We start from the raw sequence: 18118 nt of genomic DNA, 5'->3' as shown, positions 1-18118 counted from the left end.
TTATTTACTTACTATCATTCAAATCAAAAACAGAAATACGTTGACAAATTGTACACTGCTATGACATACTTTTTTGATAATTATTACGATTCTTGGGTGAACAATTAAGATACATACATACATTACATTAAGATATCATTTAAAGTAACGTTGACGTATGTCTTAAATGATTGGAACTTGGTTTATACTTTTTACGCGATAAAAACTCGAAGTACTCGTTTTTGAATAAAATTATAATTTCTTCAATAATATAATAACATCTTATGACTGGTAATTTCTCTGCTTAGATTGGTTCAAAGAAAATTAGTTTTCTTATTATAATTTGTAAATAATATGAAATTCGAGTTACTTAGTTTGATGTTTAACGTAAGCAGTGATTTTCAGCTTAGTCGTAAACAAAGTCCTAAGCCAATAAGATGGAATCGGGCGATAATTTCAACGGTGATCTCAAGTGAATTTTACTTTTTAAGAATAAAACTATAAAAATAACTTATTCTAATACTCAATCTTATTATATTCATTACAGAGTAAAACTAGAGCCACGCGATGTGTCTCTTGATGATGATGAAGATTATCAAATTAAATTTTCCCAATTTATGCATGAAAATCCAGTAAGAATAACTGTTAGATTTTGCAGTCAACATATTGAACCATAATATTGATACGACTTTGATTTTATTTCAGATCCAAAATTTTAAACAAGAATATGATGAATTATCTGAACCTCAAGAAGACATGGAAATAATTTTTGAGTGTAAAGACGTAAAGCCCGTCACGGGTTTATTAGTTGATAAAATTAACGATTATTCTCAAAATAACTTGCAGAATATAAATTACAGCGCTGACTGTAAAATTGAAACTAGTATTAAAATAGAGACTGAATGCAAAGTGGAAGAAGAAATAAATTCAAACTATAAAAATAGACTCGATATACTTATCGATACAGGAAAAAAAGGTATTAGACATGCATGCGATATATGCAAAAAGAAATTCACTACGTTGAGAAGTCTCAAAGAACACATTGATGGAGTGCACAATGGTGTTAGACATGCATGCAATACGTGCGGAAAGACATTTTCAAAAAAAGGTAATCTCAAAACCCACATTGAAGCACTGCATAATGGCGTTAGACATGTATGTGATATTTGCGGCAAGAAATTTTCAAGCAAGAGTTATCTCAAAAATCATACCGATGTGGCACACAATGGTCTCAGTCATTCATGCAACATGTGTGAAAAGAAATTTACAACAACGGGTTATCTCAAAATCCATACCGATTCAGTGCACAATGGTGTTACTCATACTTGTGATCTGTGCAAAAAGAATTTCTCAAATAATGGTAATCTGAAAAAACATATCGACGCGGTGCATAATAAAATCATTCATGAATGTGATATGTGCAAAAAGAGTTTCTCAGACAAGAGTAATCTCAAGAAACACATCAATGTGGCGCACAATGGTATCATCCATAGCTGTAAGACATGTGGTAAGACATTTACACGACTAGATGTTCTCAAACGCCATATCAATTCGGTACATAACAAAATAACTCATGAATGTCATATTTGTGAAAAAAAGTACTCAGATAAGAGTAATCTTAAGAGACACATCGATACCATGCATAATAGTGTCAGACATGCACGTAATATTAGGGGAAAAAAATATAAAAATCGATCTGATCTGAATAGGCATGTCAAATTGTCGCATAATGGTATCACCTATACGTGCGAGACATGTAGTAAATCATTTTTAGAAAAGAAAAATCTTAAAATGCACGTCGATGCGGCGCATCGCTGACGCACGGTTTTTGTTCGCTGGTATCAATAACTGAAGAGCAGGATCTGATATATTTTTTAAGAATATCAATGAAAAAAAAAGTTCATTCATTCTGACATTACGTATTGTATTCCTCTAAATTTATAGTTATCTTACTGCAAAAAATAATTTCCTATTATTTAACAAATAAATAAATTTTGTATAGAAGAATGAGACCATGCTTCTTGATTTTTTTTTACATTGTATTCAATAAAAATTCTGTATTCAACTCTTTTAAGATTTTAAAAGTCTAAAATATTTTCTTCTATACATCCAATATTCTCAAAAATTTCGACTATCCCAATTTTTCTCATAAACATTTTATCCTTTGAAAATAAAAAAAATTTTAATTTTTAAATGTTAAGGAAATCTTTCAAATTAAGAAAAGAATTTTGAAATCACTTGCACAATGCAAGTTTCAAAAAGATACATTAATGAGTAACACAAGAAATAAATGAATATTTATCTATAGCGCGCACAATGTTCAAGCGCACCCGAGAAAAAATGTTGCAATAACAAATTATAATTTTGCAACAACTTTCCAAAACTCGACATCAATTAGCCACGTTGATTTTTACGACTTTTACTGCTTTGTTAGGCTTTTATACTTTTTTTGAAGTAATCACGAGTTAGTTTCTAATTGGGAAGATAATCATCGACAGGAAAAACTTTTATTTTTTTTCATCATTCTAATCACGTTTATTCTTTATTACACCGAGCCTTTGCATCCTTGCAATTGGTCTGCGACTCGATCTTTTTAAAAGCATCCAAATCGCCGGACGTGCACCACGGATTGTCCTGCTGACAATTTTCCTCCTCCTCCTCCTCTTCTTCTTCCTCCACATCCTCCTCCTCCTCTTTCATCCGGCACGCGGTCCGCTCCTTCTGTTTGCCCTCGCCGCAGGTATGCCTGCTGCTGTTGCGTAAATCGTGGCCACCGTACCCCTCGCATCCCTCCTTGGAGTTGACGTGCTGGTTGGCGCGTGTCACGTCGCATTATGATCGATACTCATATACATCGACGTGCGTGGCTATTGCAAAAAATTTATCGAATGTTATACGCACCTGCGCTGATTTGGACTCGACGTATTCCACCACGCGATGATGGTGGTGATGGTCCTTGACGCCGTGGCAGCAGCTGTGGCACGACGCGTTCGGCCAGAACTCCCTCGAACGATTTTTCTGGATCTGCGAGAAAACAATGAATGAAATTCGCGGTATGCCAGAAAGAGAGAGAGAGAAGCGGTAAATAGAGTGCGGGGCGTCACCGCGAAACCGACAAGTCCGGTTTCGTCATACCCTAGCGCATACTCATTTTCCCACGCACCCACACACGTACGCAAATCGCAATAGATAAAAAACCAACTCACGCATCGCTTTTTCTTCAACTTGGGCCGATAGACGTGGTGCTTGGGGCGTGAGGAGGCGGCCGCGACGTTGTTCTCGCACAGTCGGTAGCAGCGCGCGTTGCCGGACCGGAACACGGCCTCGACCCGGCCGAGCATGAGGGCCTGGCGAGCCTCGAGCGCCCGGATGTTGCGCTTGGTGCGCACCGCCTCCTCGGCGAGGCGACGCATGCGCGCGATCCCGGCCCGATCGGCCGAGGTGATCGTGCCGATCGAGGCCTGTCGCTCGAGCTCCAGCTCGGTCTGCTGGATCTGCTGCTCGAGCTCGCGATTGCTCTTTTCCAGGTTGGAGAGCTCGTCGCGGCCCTTCAACAGACGCTCGTCGACGCACTTGATTTTGTCCTGTTTTTTGAAACAATATATAACACGGGTGAGAGAAGATTCGGTCGGTAGAAAGGGCAGAAAATATTTTCAACAAATCGTTCGCTTCGTCGCTCGTTCTCATCTCTCCAACCTCTTCCTCACGCACACGCACACGTTAAAAGACTAACCCAAACGATTGTCGTACGTGCAACTGTGCGGACCGGCCGTCGATCTCCTGGATCTTCGCGCAGAGCTGGCCGAGCAGCTCGTCCACGGGATCGGGCGACTCGGGCCCGAGCTCGCGCATCATCCGGCGCACCCGCTCGAGGGCCGCCCGGGGTCCGCAGTCGCGGTGGGCCTCGTCGGCCTGCAGCAGATTCTGCACGATCGCCACGGGCACGAAGCTCTCCATGAGTTGGACCCGATCGTGGAGGCTGCGCTCGTGGTCGAGCAGATCCTCCTGGCTGTGCTCGTAGCGATCGATCGCGTGACGCAGCCCGGGATGGCATGACGGGATGGTGGTTGCGGCTGCTGCTGCTGCTGCTGACGACCCCGCGACGTTCACGATTTTGTTGTTCGCTGGTGTGGAAGATGCGATGTTTATTTTTCTGGATGTTTGGTGGGCTTTCGCGGTGATACGGAGTACTTACGCATTGTTATAGTGGCTGGAATTTTTTTTTTAATCAATCGAAAGCGCAGCGTCGATGAGGATTATTTACTTACATTAATATCGACGATGATGAGCCTGAAAAATTGATACATTTCTGTTAACCGAATACAGAATTTTATTTTCTCGCGTGACTGATTCGAAATTTCAGGTTAAACCTGACATTATGATATGACAGTGAAGTTAGTCTCGAATTTATAACTACTCAACTCGATGCAAATGCAGAAGTGTATTATGACGAAATTTGAAGAATAACAGTTTTATTAAACGATGTTTACCATCGGATGTTGGTATAGGTTTTGTCGTGAGTCAGAAATTTTAAATACACCTCACTGTATAGGATGAATATGATTTACAATTCAAGATATAAATGTATGAGTTATGTAAATTTAAATGACTTCTGTACAAAAATAGCAAAGTCTTTTTTTATTAAATGTTGTGTGAAATTGATCTTAAATATCGAATTTTTAAACTCCTCGCACTAAATTTCATATTGTCAACAATTACCACGATAAATCTCAATTCAATTCACTGATAAAAAATAGTTATTTGCCGTTGTTGTTGTTGTTGTTGAAAAATTGAGATCTAAACCGCCTGAGCTCGTGCATATACTTACGATCGTTCACACGCGCAAGCCACAAAACTAGCTCTATCTCTCTCCCTCTTTCTCTTGGGCAAGGATACCGTATCGTTCGTCGTCGTCGTTGGTATTAAATGGGCTTCCCGATCAAGTTACCCCGCGCAGGATGCATTACGACTTCAGTCGCGAACGGGAGAGAGAGAGAGAGTTCGAGCGATGTCGTTTACCTCAGCTCTGATTTCCATCGAGTTTTATTGCAAATATTTTGTAAATTTATTATCGTCGAACAAATATCTGTACAATTCGAATGATATATATATATAGTTCGAAGAAAAGGTAAAAAAAATTAAATTAACTCGTGAATAGCATCCGAACGTATTATACAATAGTTGTAAAGTACCCCGCGCCTCCATCGAAGTTATCGGTGCGTTAGTCGAACTTTACCTCTCGCTACGAGCAGTTCTATCGTCGATGCGTTACACCATGAACGTTATGTGCCACTGCTCGCTTTCTCCGCTCGTCCATGCAGAACAATACTCATCATTGTGCGATGTTATTTTTTACGACAAAAAAAAATAGCACGAGTCACCGGTGAAGTGTATTTCATAAAAATCGGTGTGTCGGTGAGCGAAAGCGCACAATGGGGCCCATACTGTTGTGCGTAATTTTCGTCGCGGGCGTGTACTTGATGATCACGTTTTACCTGCACGTATCCGATTATTTGGAGTCCAACACGGCCCTGAGGCACATACCGAACCCCGGAAATTTGCCCTTCGTCGGCTTGAGCTGGCAGTGGAGCAGAATAGCGCCAGAAAGTAAAGCGACGATCATATACTATTGTACTTGAATTAATGCAGGTGATTAATGAAATTTTGTCGTGTTACGCAGACAGATTCAAGTGGTTCAACGAGCTCTGCTACTCGTTCAAGCGGGGCATCATAGTGACGTGGTTCGGATTGCATCCCATTGTCAATGTACGAAAACCCGATCAAATAAAGGTACGATGACAATCGTTCGATGAATTTTCACGGCAGTGTAAAAATTAATTTTAATTTTTTCGTGTTTCTTATTAGACCGTATTGAAGAGCTACTGCTTTGTGCAAAAGTCACAAAAGTACAAACTCTTGAGGCCGTGGTTGGGAAAAGGTCTATTGATTTCAAATGGTAAATATTTCAATATTATATGAATTAATATTTAATTTTGAAGCTTACAGAAAAAATAGACGTAATCATATCAAAACATCCTCTGTCAATAACATTAGTCAAGATCTTTCCTAGAAAAAATGATTTTCTTATTTTTATGTATAAATGCTAGCTAAAGGTTAATTCTATTGCGATGATTTGTCAGCTTTTTTCTACTTCTTTAATCGAATTAAAACATATTGTTTAAGTTAAACCAAAAATTGTTATTTTTTGAGTAAGTTGATGTGTTTTTACTGTAAATATCGATATAATCTCATTTCGACAGAAGATACTCAATCGTTTTGAGTAGCTTCACTGCAAAATACATTTGTTTCAAAATAAAATTTCGACTTAAAATTAAGGGTATTTATGCAACTTTCTTTGTATTATACAATTTTCTCACTAATGAAAATAGCATAACAATTTGACCAGTGATTGATTTATAATATACTATCGCGTTATTGTGAACTTAAAAACTGGTGTTGACATACTCACTGGTGTTCACTGGTATTACGTAGAGATGGCGCCACCAAACTAATCCTAACGACCAATCACGAGGCCGCGGTGGCTGTGGGGCTTGAGCTCTTGCTTCTCAACCGAGAAGTCGGGGGTTCAAATCCCGGCGGTGGGCTGGTTTTTTCCCGAGGATTTTTTCTGCGGGGTTTGCACCGTTGGGTGTAATCCGTGGAAATTTTCCTTGGAAAAAAGCCGGTGCACTACAACTGCGGTCTCTGGTGTTGGGGGTCACACCATTATCAAAGCGTAACCTCAGTGGTATGGGAGGCGCAACCATATCGACTATAGGTACACGCTAATACACTAACACACACACTTACATATACACGCAAGACCCACCGTTGGGTAGAACGGTGAGGTTGGCCAATTAGCCTAGTAGCAGAAAGGGCCGTAATCAACTGAAAAAAAAAAAAAAAAAAAATCACAAAAACTTTTATTTTTCGAGCGTCTAGGTGAATGCAATTTTCATCGCAATTTTGGCGTAGTTTCAATAACATGCGATTGTCTATGTTGCATTATATTTCTGCACGTGGCTAGTCAACGACAAAGGTCGAAATATCGCTTAGCAATTATAATAATCGTGTGGGGAATTTATCATTAATGTATAAATAAGTAGATTCAGTCACTAGTAAAGATAGTGTTTACGAAAAATACCAGTGAAAAAATATTTGATATCGAGATACAGTGTTTGCAACCCGAGGCACATAACCTCGAATATTTTTTCTACGCATATCGTAAGAAATCACAGTGATTGCCGGTAATCGAGTGAGTGATGGAAAGCAGAAAGGATACAGTTAGGTACAACTATTTTTGTTCATTCTACCGTATTATTTAAATTGATCATTTCATCAATCTTGATTTTGTCTTTAGAGTAAAGGAAGAACCAAATGATGCTTGGCTGGATGCAGGTGATAATTATAATTTTGATTTTGCGGACTCTTGCGAAATCAAAAACTTTGAAACATTTCCGTTTCATGAATTACCGGTGAGTTCGATGTTTTGAATTGTGTTCTATTTTTTCTCTATTCAAAACTCAAAAAATTTGAATTTTAGTCAAATCGCGTGAATGCAGCTATGGAGTTACAGGAAAAATTACATGAAAAAATATTCGTAGATTTTTAGTGCAAAGATGTTAAACTTGAGCTAAAGCCTTTATCGACAACCACTTGCAAATCTGAGGATCAAGGTTATCTATCCATTGTAAAAGAAGAGAACGAAAATCAGCCTAACGAAACGAATGAAAATGTATTCGTTGATTTTGAATGCAAAGATTTCAAACTTGAACTAACATCTCCATCAACAACCATCTGCAAAACTGAGTCGCAAAATTGCCTGCCTACTGTAAAAAAAGAAAACCGAATTCGAACTAACTATTTGAATGATAAAGATCAGATAATTTTGAGAGAAAACAAATTCAATTGTAATAGCCAAGTTCTAGTGAATTCTCAATGGAAACCCGAAGAACATGAAAAGGGGCCAAAATCAGAAAAGACTTCTCAAATCGAACCATCATTTAAGTGTAAAACGTTTTACAAGTCACTTGAAAGAAAAAGTCACTCCAAAGCTCACACAGATGCAGTGCATAATCCGATCAAATCCTTTCAGTGTGAAATTTGTCACAAATCATTTGGACAAAAACAACATCTCAAAGTTCACAGAAATGCAGTTCATATTCGGAGCAAACCCTTCGAATGTGAAATTTGTCATAAATCATTTGGACAAAAACAATATCTCAAAGTTCACAGAAATGCAGTTCATATTCGGAGCAAACCCTTCGAATGTGAAATTTGTCATAAATCATTTGGATACAAGAATGTACTCGATAGACACATGAATGCATTACATAATCGTAGCAAGCCCTTCGAGTGTAACATTTGTCACAAATCATTTGGCCTGAAGAGTGATCTCAAACGTCACTTAAATGCCGTACATGATCGTGTCAAACCCTTCGAATGTGAGATTTGTCACAAATCATTTGGATATAAGGGAGACCTCAAAAAACACATAATAACAGTACATGATCGTAGCACACCCTTCGAGTGTATCATTTGTAACAAATCTTTTGGTCAAAAATGTTCCCTCAAATCTCATATAAATGCAATACATGTTCGGAGCAAACCTTTAGAGTGTAACATTTGTCAAAAATCATTTGGACAAAATGGTAACCTTCACAGACACTTAAAATTAGTACATAATCAAATAAAACCCTTTGAATGTGATATTTGTCACAAATCATTTCGATATAAGGCAGACCTCAAAAGGCATATAAATTTAGTACATGATCAGAGCAAACCCTTCGAATGTAAGATTTGTCACAAATCATTTGGAGAAAAAGGTACCCGGAATAGACATATAATTGTAGTACATGATCATATTAAACCCTTCGAATGTGAGATTTGTCATAAATCATTTGGTTATAAACATCAGCTCAAAAGTCATATAAATGCAGTACATGGTCATATTAAACCCTTCGAATGTGAGATTAGTCACAAATCATTTTCAGAAAAGGGTAATCTCAAAAAACACATAATAAAAGTACATGATCGTAGCCGACCCTTCGAGTGTCAATAGACACATAAATGCAGTACATTCTCATAGCAAAACTTTCAAGTGTAACATTTGTCGCTTGTCATTTGGACAAAAAACATCTCAGAACTCACTTAAATTTAGTACATGCTCTTATCAAACCTTAAGACTTTGTGCCGAGGACATTAGGATGCAATGAAGACATCTGCAATTACACGAATGCCCTTTTTAATTTGAGAAAATCATTCTTATAAGCCTTCAATTTTGTAATGAACAATAAAAGTATTTCAAACTGTTATCAACTTTGTCGTTATTCTGAAAACCCGTATACACATCTTTCTGATATTTAACTAACTTGCAAACAATATATCCCATATGTATGTCTAGTAATAGAAAACTCGCGTCTTAAAACTAGAATCATTTTTAAACTCCTCATGACGATCCTCAACTAATCTCTGTACCGATGCAAAATATATCGCCTTTATCAAATGATGGAAAAACATTATTTTGCAATAATCCATGATTTTCTAGATGAATATTCGGAGTGGCATCGTTCACTAATATCACGCACATTTCACCAGTCCAGAAACGACGATTTCATCGAGATAATACAGAAAAAAGTCACTATCCTCTTGGAACAAATACAATTGGAAATCAATAAAAACGTCAAAGAACCAATAGATATCTTGCATTTGACGTCGAAGTATTCCTTGGACGTCGTCTGCGAAAATGTTCTGGGCGTGGATTTGGATTGCCAACGAGTGCCGTTCAATCCATACGTCGAAGCGCTGCAAAAGTGACTATAAATTTCATTATAACATTTTTCACATCATACGATTGCAATGATTATAACGTTTCTCACTGTCGATTAGATTATGCAACGTCTCGATAGATAGATATTACGAATTCCTGATGAAATGGGATTATTTGTTTTACAAAACTGCGAAAGGCCGAGAATTGATGACCGCCATCGATATAATTCGCGAATTTACCGAAGAGGTAATTTTAGAAAATGATATCACAGCTCTTAAATAGTTGTTATGACTAATACACATTAAATACAAAAATGTTTTTTTGTCGCAGATAATAAAACAACGGATAAGCCTGCGAAAAAATACCGAGGAAAAACCAAGTAAGTTTTGTGTATACCAAAATTCGACACCACAAAAATTCATTACATTCGTATTGTTATCTTTTTTTCCAGAGTGTAAGTCATTTTTGGACGCTCTGTTGGACGTTTACGAGGAATTCAAGTACGAATCGACGGTGACGATTGAACAAATACGCGAAGAATTAGACGCGTACATTTTTTCGGTTGGTATGCACCGTAGCGACAATTCTACAAGCATTCCATAAAAATCTTTTGTTTTTTTTTTCTCAAATAGGCTTACAGCACGACATCCGTGGCGATAAGCTGGGCTTTGTTCGCCCTCGGCAATGCCCAGAAAGCTCAGGCGCGAGTCAGCGCGGAGATGCGCGAAGCGGCCGAGTCGACGAGCTCGAAGCCCGCGTCGATTCGCCAGCTGCTCGACCTCAAGTATCTCGACAGGGTGGCCAAGGAGGTTCTCCGACTGTATCCCAGCGTGCCGACCGTCGGTCGCTGCCTGGAAAAGGATCTCGTCCTCGGTAATCATTGCATCGTTTCCCTAGTACCGAAGCTCGCTCGAGCCATCTAATTGAAAGAATTTTTTTTTTTCCCCACGCAGATTTCTACTTCATACCCAAGGGAACTCAGGTGGATCTGCACGTGTACCAGCTGCATCACGATCCGGACGTCTGGGACGATCCGGAGCGCTTCGAGCCGGACCGATTTCTGCCGGAGAACTGCAACGTCAGGCACAGTCACGCGTACGCGCCGTTCGCCGACGGGCCCCGTGCCTGTCTGGGCCGCGATCAGGCACTGCTCGAGATGAAGCTCGTGCTGTCGGCGCTGCTGGCCAAGTGGAGGGTCTACAGCTGTCTGCGCCCGGCCGAGATGAAATTGAGGGCCGATTTCAATCTGAGGCCCGCCGACGACAAGATAAACATGTACTTTTTCCCCGTGGACAGGATTGCAGAGAGACGATGACGCTTGTTTTTGTCGATGCGCTGCAGTTAATTGCGCGAGAGCTCGCTGAAGCGTGGGAAGTTTTGTACGCGTGTTGTATCGTCTTTACAAATAATTATAATAAATAAATTTTACCGAACCCAAAAATGTATTTTTTGTAATTATTCATCTTTCGTAAATAAGACATCATCGTTCGAGAGGTTGTTTAACTATATTTCGCGTTTAATTCTTTTTTATCGAGATACCTCGCAACGTCAAAATCGCTCTCTTTTTCGTTCACCATTGTTTACATTTAACTCGCGAAAACAATTCTTGTTTTCATTGCGCTAATATTCTAAAAAATTAATTGCGTTCTGAGAAAAAAATCGAACATGAGATATAAACAAGTAAAAATTGGCTAATGTCAAAATAAGTTTTTCAGGCTTCATCAATGAGTTTTGAATGAATTTCTTAGTTAGATATATAAATAATCATTCTAAAAAAATGCACATACATTTCTATAGCATCATTGTTTTCTTTTAATACAATTTTTTTCTGATCTCATAGTTTACCAGGTAATTTTTTTTTATGTACGCCTCTTGTTTACTCATAAAATTTCTACCACCTTGGTTTCATCTGCTGGTACTCAATCTTTTCAATACTCATAAACGTTTCGAGCACTCGGAATTGCTCAGTTTTTTCTTTTGCTTACATCGCAAAAAATGAAGTCTTGTGGTACAGTCAACTATGCGAAGTAATTGTCATTGTGCAAATTAAAATAACAAAATGTGTTGGTGTTTGTTTTTTTTTTAATTTTATCGATATTTTCAGAATAAAGGAAGAATCCAATGATATGTGCTACAACGAAAACGACGATGGTGTAATAGAAGATCAAACATCTGAAACTGAAAATTTGCAGTATCTCAGATGTCTGCAAGAGAATACCGTAAGTTGATTAATAATTGTATTTGATTTCATTATTATTTTTTTAACAACGTTTTCTCAATACTTTAATTTAATAATAGATTCACACGCTCGAAGAACAGAGAAAAATAAATGAATTCCAACCTAACCAAGAAATTAAAATAGAATTCGAGTGCAAAGATGTGAAACCTAATCGGAATTCATTAGTACATAATAATGTAAACGATTGGTCTGATCAATATCAAGATGTTAAAATGAGTGATAATTTTGCAACTCTCTCTTCGATTAAAATAGATACTGAGAGTATAGAAAGAAAAGAGTTTCTCAGTGATACTATAAAAACTAAAGATTTGATTACTAACTGCAAACTGAACAAACAGAATATGAACATTTATCCTCTAGTCAATGTAGACAAACAATCTTTTGAATGTAAGACATGCTTGAAAAAATTGTCTTGTAAGAGAACACTGCAAGTTCATACTGATTCAGTGCATAATCGTATCAAGCACGCATGTCACATTTGTGAAAAGTCGTTTGCTCAAAAGAATAATATCAATACCCATATTAATTCAGTGCCCAATGGTCTAAAATCTGATATCTATGACAATTGCGGAAAGTCATATGCGCATAAGGATGATCTGAAACGACATATTGATTCGATGCATAATCGTATCAAATACCCATGTCTCACGTGTGAAAAGACATTTTCACACAAGTCTAGTCTCAAATTACATATTGATTCGGTACATAATTCTATTTCTTACCCATGTAAAATTTGTGAACAGACGTTTACGCAAAAGAATTATCTCAAAGTCCATATTAATTCAGTGCACCATGGTCTAAAACCTCACATCTGTGATACATGCAGAAAGTCGTTTAAAAGAAAAAGTGGTCTAAAAAATCACATTGATTCAATGCATAATTATATTTCTTACCCATGTCACATTTGTGGAAAGAAATTTTCACACAAGTTTAGTCTCAAATTACATATTGATTCGGTGCACAATTCTATTTCTTACCCATGTCAAATTTGTGAACAGACGTTTGCACAAAAGGGTTATCTCAAAGTCCATATTAATTCACTTTACTTGAATACAATCAAACTTCCCTTTTTCGAGCCATGTTCACATTTCGGAACGATAAATAGTAGAAATTATAAATATTCGGAATGCGTAAAATTCGGAATGTTTGAAAATCTGAATATCGAAAACGGAACAGGAAAAATTCGGAAATGCGAACATGGCTGCCTTTTCCGAGGTAATTCTCTGTACAAGTTATATTCACACATTTATAAATAAAAATTTTTTGGAAATGCGATGTATAGTTAATAAATATGTAAACTAAATTGTTTTACGACACCCTGTTCATAAACTCGTTTTCAATATACCAAAAATATATTCAAGCTGCATTTAAGTAACGTACGAACGAGTACAGGGTCAAATTTTCATGTTCAATGTCTCTCTCTCTCTCTCTCTCCATCTCGCTCGCTCGCTCCGACGACGAAAAACATGCGAGTAACGACGTTTTCTTCGTTGTCGACTCGTGCCAGCTTTGCATCGGCTCGGTTAAGCTGCTGCAGCCAGCAGCCGCGGGCGACCTTGGACTTAACGCGCGTGTCCTAGAAAACTCGCGGCTGGCCAAGACCTTGCATTATTACGAATGCCACGTACTGGTAGCGGCCTCCGCAGACACATCGTATATGCTCGAAAACGAGCGAAATTTCTCAGCGAGATAGAAATCGTCGCTTGTCAAATTATAAATTGCAATATAATTTAAAAAGAAAAACAAAACACGAGGTACAGAAGGTACTTCGTTGCACTCTTTGTTCTTTTTTTTTCCTCCAATACAGCTACCTGCTCCGAACGAAAAAAGTAGGATCGAGGAGGCAAGATAGCTCGTAGTTGCATCGTAGGATGTGTCTCGGTGCATCCCGTATACACACACACGCGAGCGGATAGTTCATTTCCCGTACACGCGTGTACCGTGTGTGTATGGTGCCGACAATCGAGAACTCGATTGTTATCTCTCGCGAACTGCGCAACTCATTTTACGCGTATACAATAATAATAATAATAATAATGGAAGCGCGCAGGTAGACTTAAGCACACATACATATGATACAGGCGTGGGTGTTTTGCCAGAGCCGAGAGAGGTCACGGCAAGGATTATTATTATATATTTTATGCGCTCGCGTAACGGAAGATGAAATTTTCATTTCTAATGCGTTACTGCATGATTCACGCGTATATATCGCTCGTGTGTCTGCGTGAAACGAGCCAAAAATACGTATGTATGTAGCCATTGCTCCTCGTCCTTATCCGATTTTTCCGTAGTAATTACTGCGATATATTTCATCATGTGTGCCATCCTCCCGTATGCGGCCGACGATCACCTGATCGCACACATGCCCAGCAACGCGTACATACATACATATGTGTGTTTTGCTTTTGCGCAGATTGTCCGAAACTCGCTTCGCTGCTGCCGCTGCCGCTGCACCTACGCTCGCACATTATTATGTACATACCTATCTATCTATATACATAACTACGTGCAATACACGATATGGCCTTCCTCTCGGTGGCGGTGGAGCGGGGCTCCTTTTCAACGATCGAACTCGAGTCCGACTCCGACAATTTAATACACGTATACGTATACGTACACATGTTATATATATAGCTGCTGGAACATCTCGGTAGTCATGACGATCGGATGAAAGCGGTACGATATTGAATGCATACGCGTCGAGTGGTTACTACTGCGATGCTGTATTGACCATATATATTGCCTTGCAACGACGCATACCGAAATTTCTCGACTGACGTGCTATTGCTCGTGTGACGCATAATTGCTTTTTTATACGCGTACATAACAATAATAATAATAATTGTTCAAACAAAACAAAACAATAGGATATTGTATAGTTTTGAAAGGCAGACAATTGATTTTTTTAATGAAGCTTTTTATAAGTTCTAAGGATTGTCCCCAATAATTATGTTTACATTATTCGTATTAACCATGTGGGGTATAAAAAAACTAATTTGACTATAAAAATCGATGCTATCCCATACGTACGGTCGAGCGATGCTATATATAGTAACGCGTATTCGAGCACGCACGCACAGATCGTTGACAAATTTCACAGTAGCGTATAGTGGCCACTGGTAGCCGCTTTATTACGATTGAATACGTAGATTAGCGAAATTTGACTCGGTCTTTGATCGGTGCTTGTCCCATCGCGCGTTTCTCACTCAAGGCCGCGAGTTTTTAGCGCAGTATCGAAGCTTGTCGTGCGTCGCGAGCATTGGATTTCGAAACTATCGATACATCGTTAAAATTTAATAACAAACCCATTTTTCAGCTTACGCGTCCATTAAAAATTAAATGGACAATTGGCTTTCGGCACTTATTTATCGATCCCACACGCGCAAAACTCATATGATACACGTCTCGATAATTGATAAACGATCAACGACACCGATGAGTCGTATGACGTTTTTTTTCTGTTTTAAGCGGTATGTAATAGTCAGTACGCGTTACGACGCCGCCGAGCGAGCAACACAAGGAAAGAACACGTATCGCGATTATATCGCGCAAAAATGTAAAAAAATACATATTTTATCTTACGAGTGCGTAAGTGAGCAGCTGAGCGTGTCGAAAAACTGGCGATTATACGAGTGGCGGTCGACCAGCTGATCGACTGTGTCATATCGATCTAGGCGTATGTAGCAAAGTTAGATTGAGAGATGATGATGAAAGAGGTTCGCATTTTTATAATGTTTACATATATGCAGCATTAAGGTATAAAAGCTAAAAAATGTTTTTTTAAAAAACAGGCACGATACTTTATCAACATGAAAATATTAATCTAAATTGTCTACACTACCTCGATCGATAAAAAAAATACTCGATCAGCCACTTGTATCGTCGATTCTTAACAACGCCAACGCAGAACGATATCGTCACGATGGATCAGCACCGAGACGAGTTGGGTAACACACCGTTGCACTTGGCACTGGAGCAGGAAGACGAGGAGTCGATCGAGTCGCTGCTGAGAAGCGGGGCCGATCCTAATCTGGCCAACGCCGATGGATCGACGCCACTGCATATCATTTGCAAGAGAGACAGCGACGATGATTTTTTGGAGACATTCTTCCAAATCATCGATGACGTCCAGCAGCAGGTGCGGATCGACGCTCGGGATAAGTCAGGGAACACACCGTTGCACTTGGCAACCGAGTCCGGCAACGCGAACTCGATCGAATCGCTGCTGAGGAAAGGTGCGGATCCTAATTCAGCCAATGGGGAGGGATCGACTCCGCTGCATATCGTTTGCGACAGAGCCGAAGACGACGAATTGGCGGAGATGTTTCTCGGGATCTGCGACGAGGAACATCGACCGGTGCGAGTCGATGCACGGGACGAGTTGGGTAACACGCCGCTGCACTTGGCTCTGGCCCACGGCAACGAAAAACTGTCCGAGCTGCTGTTGAGACGAAACGCCGACCCGAATCTGGCCAACGCCGAAGGATCGACCTGTCTGCATATCGTTTGCATGGGAGACGACGCCGACGACTCGGCGGAGATGTTGTTCGAGATCAGCGACGAAATGAATCAGCCGTTGCGCGTCGACGCGGAGGACAATTTGGGACGAAGGCCGCTGCAGTGGGCCGCGGCGAGTCTCGATCCGAGCGTGGTCGATCTGCTCTTGGATCACGGTGCCGATCTCGAGAGCTTCGTTTTTCCCGGTAGCGATTACTTCGGCAAGGGATTCGACCCACTGAATGATTATTCGGGTAATTTCAAATTGATACTGGCTTCCGGCGCTCTGGTCGTCGTCGAGCGTCTCGAGAAAAGGGGGTACGAACTGGACAGGAGCGGCGCTTCGACGATCGTGAAATTCTTCGCCGATCACGGATTGTTCGGAAAATCGACGATCCTTCGTGAACCTTGGTACGACGAGGGGTTCACGACGGAAGCGAAAAAGATTATGGTACTTCCGAGTCTGTTTCTCCACGATCTGATCGAGTTACGTGCCGAAGAGGCATCCAAACGACTCTCACATCACGACTACTTCGAGTTCGCGTGCTCGAGAAAATTGTCGAAGCTCCCCGAAGAATTAGGATCCTCTGTTCGGGACAGTTGTGTCGCGCATCTGTGCGAGAAAATGTCGAGTAAATTTTTCCGGAGATGGACGCTGGATGCTTTCTCGGAACTGACCTCGGATCGGCTGTCGATCGAGGGCTGTCGCATGATTATGAAGCATTTAAATAACGAAGATTTATGGCGCATCAGCTTGGCGGCCGCAGCAGGAGTAAAATCGTAAACATATACTGGCAAGTCTCTTTAAATTCTTAGTGTTAATTTTCTTCGTCTTTCAAATAAATAAATTAAAAAGGAGAAAAAAAAGTTTTTATTATTTCCCTACTGACATGACGTAGACGATCATTCAAAGTCGAAAGATCTCGAGTCCACGTGTAAATGCATTCGATTTCCTTGCGCTTGAGTTTCGAGAAAAGCTCCCAATTATTTACATCATCATCATCGTCGTCGTCGTATACATACGCAGCACCGAGAATTCAATACGATATCCGATTGGCCCATGCGTGGACTGCACATTATACACTCGTAACGAGGCGAGTATCTTATATTACTGTTATATGTATACGATTCATTGTATCACATGTGTATATGTATAACAGTGTAGGCGCTCCGGAATTGCGCGACGATCTCTCTCGGCTGCTCATTGTTTTGATCGGCGCGGCAGAGAGCTCCAACATGTGTATAATAGAGAGATCAAATGTATACATCACGCGTAACGTCATATCATCTGTCTCTCTAACTCGGCTGTGTAGCAGCAGCAAATGTCATATGCGTGTGCGCGTGTGTAATGTAACGCGTGGGAGGCGCGTCGTCTGTGTATGTGTATATAGGTATTACGTAATTTCATTGAGTGTTGCGCTCGAGCAGAGAAAAAAAAAGAGGAAAAAAAAAACCCCCCCGAGAACCAGATAGATCGATGCGTTACGACTGTGTGTATAGCCGCACATGTGCACATGCACGAGTATATAATACACCAACACACGCGCGACCATCTGCTCTGCCTATACACCTCTCTATCCCCTCCACTCACTATAACTGACGAGAGACTCGTCGTAGTCGTGTGTGTGTGTGTG

The 18118-nt window shown here is 40.0% G+C and overlaps 6 protein-coding genes across 7 annotated transcripts; 5 read left to right on the top strand and 1 right to left on the bottom strand.

The window, feature by feature from the left end:
- The first annotated feature begins 41 nt into the window (after window positions 1-41).
- On the top strand, window positions 42-2007 carry LOC106656136 (zinc finger protein 596-like). Of its 2 annotated transcripts, none has more exons than XM_014376825.2 (3): window positions 42-441; window positions 527-611; window positions 685-2007. In XM_014376825.2, the coding sequence occupies exons 2-3, from the start codon at window positions 597-599 to the stop codon at window positions 1795-1797; spliced, it is 1128 nt and encodes a 375-aa protein (XP_014232311.1). In that variant the 5' UTR covers window positions 42-441; window positions 527-596; the 3' UTR covers window positions 1798-2007. The 2 variants fall into 2 exon arrangements, with proteins under 2 accessions (XP_014232311.1, XP_014232310.1); XM_014376824.2 differs by having other exon boundaries at window positions 42-451.
- Window positions 2008-2811: 804 nt separating this feature from the next.
- LOC106655934 lies at window positions 2812-3936 on the bottom strand. The gene is made up of 3 exons (XM_014376543.1): window positions 3730-3936; window positions 3186-3563; window positions 2812-3003 (listed from the first exon to the last, which is right to left on the bottom strand). The coding sequence occupies exons 1-3, from the start codon at window positions 3934-3936 to the stop codon at window positions 2812-2814; spliced, it is 777 nt and encodes a 258-aa protein (XP_014232029.1).
- Window positions 3937-5411: 1475 nt separating this feature from the next.
- On the top strand, window positions 5412-5958 carry LOC106655933 (cytochrome P450 4V2-like). Its single transcript, XM_014376542.1, has 3 exons — window positions 5412-5586; window positions 5660-5769; window positions 5845-5958. The coding sequence occupies exons 1-3, from the start codon at window positions 5412-5414 to the stop codon at window positions 5956-5958; spliced, it is 399 nt and encodes a 132-aa protein (XP_014232028.1).
- A 1633-nt stretch (window positions 5959-7591) lies between these two features.
- LOC106656160 (gastrula zinc finger protein XlCGF7.1-like) lies at window positions 7592-9244 on the top strand. The gene has a single exon (XM_014376857.2). It carries the CDS (start codon window positions 8300-8302, stop codon window positions 9038-9040), a length of 741 nt encoding a protein of 246 aa, XP_014232343.1. The 5' UTR covers window positions 7592-8299; the 3' UTR covers window positions 9041-9244.
- Window positions 9049-11063, top strand: LOC106655932 (cytochrome P450 4C1-like). Its single transcript, XM_014376541.1, has 7 exons — window positions 9049-9081; window positions 9577-9791; window positions 9868-9994; window positions 10079-10127; window positions 10200-10309; window positions 10381-10621; window positions 10702-11063. The coding sequence occupies exons 1-7, from the start codon at window positions 9049-9051 to the stop codon at window positions 11061-11063; spliced, it is 1137 nt and encodes a 378-aa protein (XP_014232027.1).
- Window positions 11064-15909: 4846 nt separating this feature from the next.
- Window positions 15910-17268, top strand: LOC106655929 (ankyrin-1-like). Its single transcript, XM_014376538.1, has one exon. It carries the CDS (start codon window positions 15910-15912, stop codon window positions 17266-17268), a length of 1359 nt encoding a protein of 452 aa, XP_014232024.1.
- The last annotated feature ends 850 nt before the right edge of the window (window positions 17269-18118 follow it).

Source organism: Trichogramma pretiosum, unplaced genomic scaffold, assembly GCF_000599845.2.
Source record: "Trichogramma pretiosum strain Unisexual culture from Peru unplaced genomic scaffold, Tpre_2.0 scaffold40, whole genome shotgun sequence".
Classification (NCBI taxonomy): Eukaryota; Metazoa; Arthropoda; class Insecta; order Hymenoptera; family Trichogrammatidae; genus Trichogramma; species Trichogramma pretiosum.
Note: the sequence above shows the minus strand (reverse complement) of the source record. Positions and strands in the feature narration are given on the sequence as shown.

Bases quoted from the DNA above. Each gene is read 5' to 3' on its own strand.
- LOC106656136 (XM_014376824.2), top strand. From the start codon at position 417: ATGGAATCGGGCGATAATTTCAACGGTGATCTCAA. The intron at 452-526 runs GTGAATTTTACT...TATTCATTACAG, and splicing joins AATTTCAACGGTGATCTCAA to AGTAAAACTAGAGCCACGCG. The intron at 612-684 runs GTAAGAATAACT...ATTTTATTTCAG, and splicing joins AATTTATGCATGAAAATCCA to ATCCAAAATTTTAAACAAGA.
- LOC106655934 (XM_014376543.1), bottom strand. From the start codon at position 3,936: ATGGAGAGCTTCGTGCCCGTGGCGATCGTGCAGAATCTGCTGCAGGCC. The intron at 3,564-3,729 runs GTACGACAATCG...TTCAAAAAACAG, and splicing joins GCCGGTCCGCACAGTTGCAC to GACAAAATCAAGTGCGTCGA. The intron at 3,004-3,185 runs GTGAGTTGGTTT...GTTTTCTCGCAG, and splicing joins AGTTGAAGAAAAAGCGATGC to ATCCAGAAAAATCGTTCGAG.
- LOC106655933 (XM_014376542.1), top strand. From the start codon at position 5,412: ATGGGGCCCATACTGTTGTGCGTAATTTTCGTCGCGGGCGTGTACTTG. The intron at 5,587-5,659 runs GTAAAGCGACGA...CGTGTTACGCAG, and splicing joins GAGCAGAATAGCGCCAGAAA to ACAGATTCAAGTGGTTCAAC. The intron at 5,770-5,844 runs GTACGATGACAA...GTTTCTTATTAG, and splicing joins GAAAACCCGATCAAATAAAG to ACCGTATTGAAGAGCTACTG.
- LOC106656160 (XM_014376857.2), top strand. From the start codon at position 8,300: ATGAATGCATTACATAATCGTAGCAAGCCCTTCGAGTGTAACATTTGT.
- LOC106655932 (XM_014376541.1), top strand. From the start codon at position 9,049: ATGCAGTACATTCTCATAGCAAAACTTTCAAGT. The intron at 9,082-9,576 runs GTAACATTTGTC...ACATTTCACCAG, and splicing joins TCATAGCAAAACTTTCAAGT to TCCAGAAACGACGATTTCAT. The intron at 10,622-10,701 runs GTAATCATTGCA...TTCCCCACGCAG, and splicing joins GGAAAAGGATCTCGTCCTCG to ATTTCTACTTCATACCCAAG.
- LOC106655929 (XM_014376538.1), top strand. From the start codon at position 15,910: ATGGATCAGCACCGAGACGAGTTGGGTAACACACCGTTGCACTTGGCA.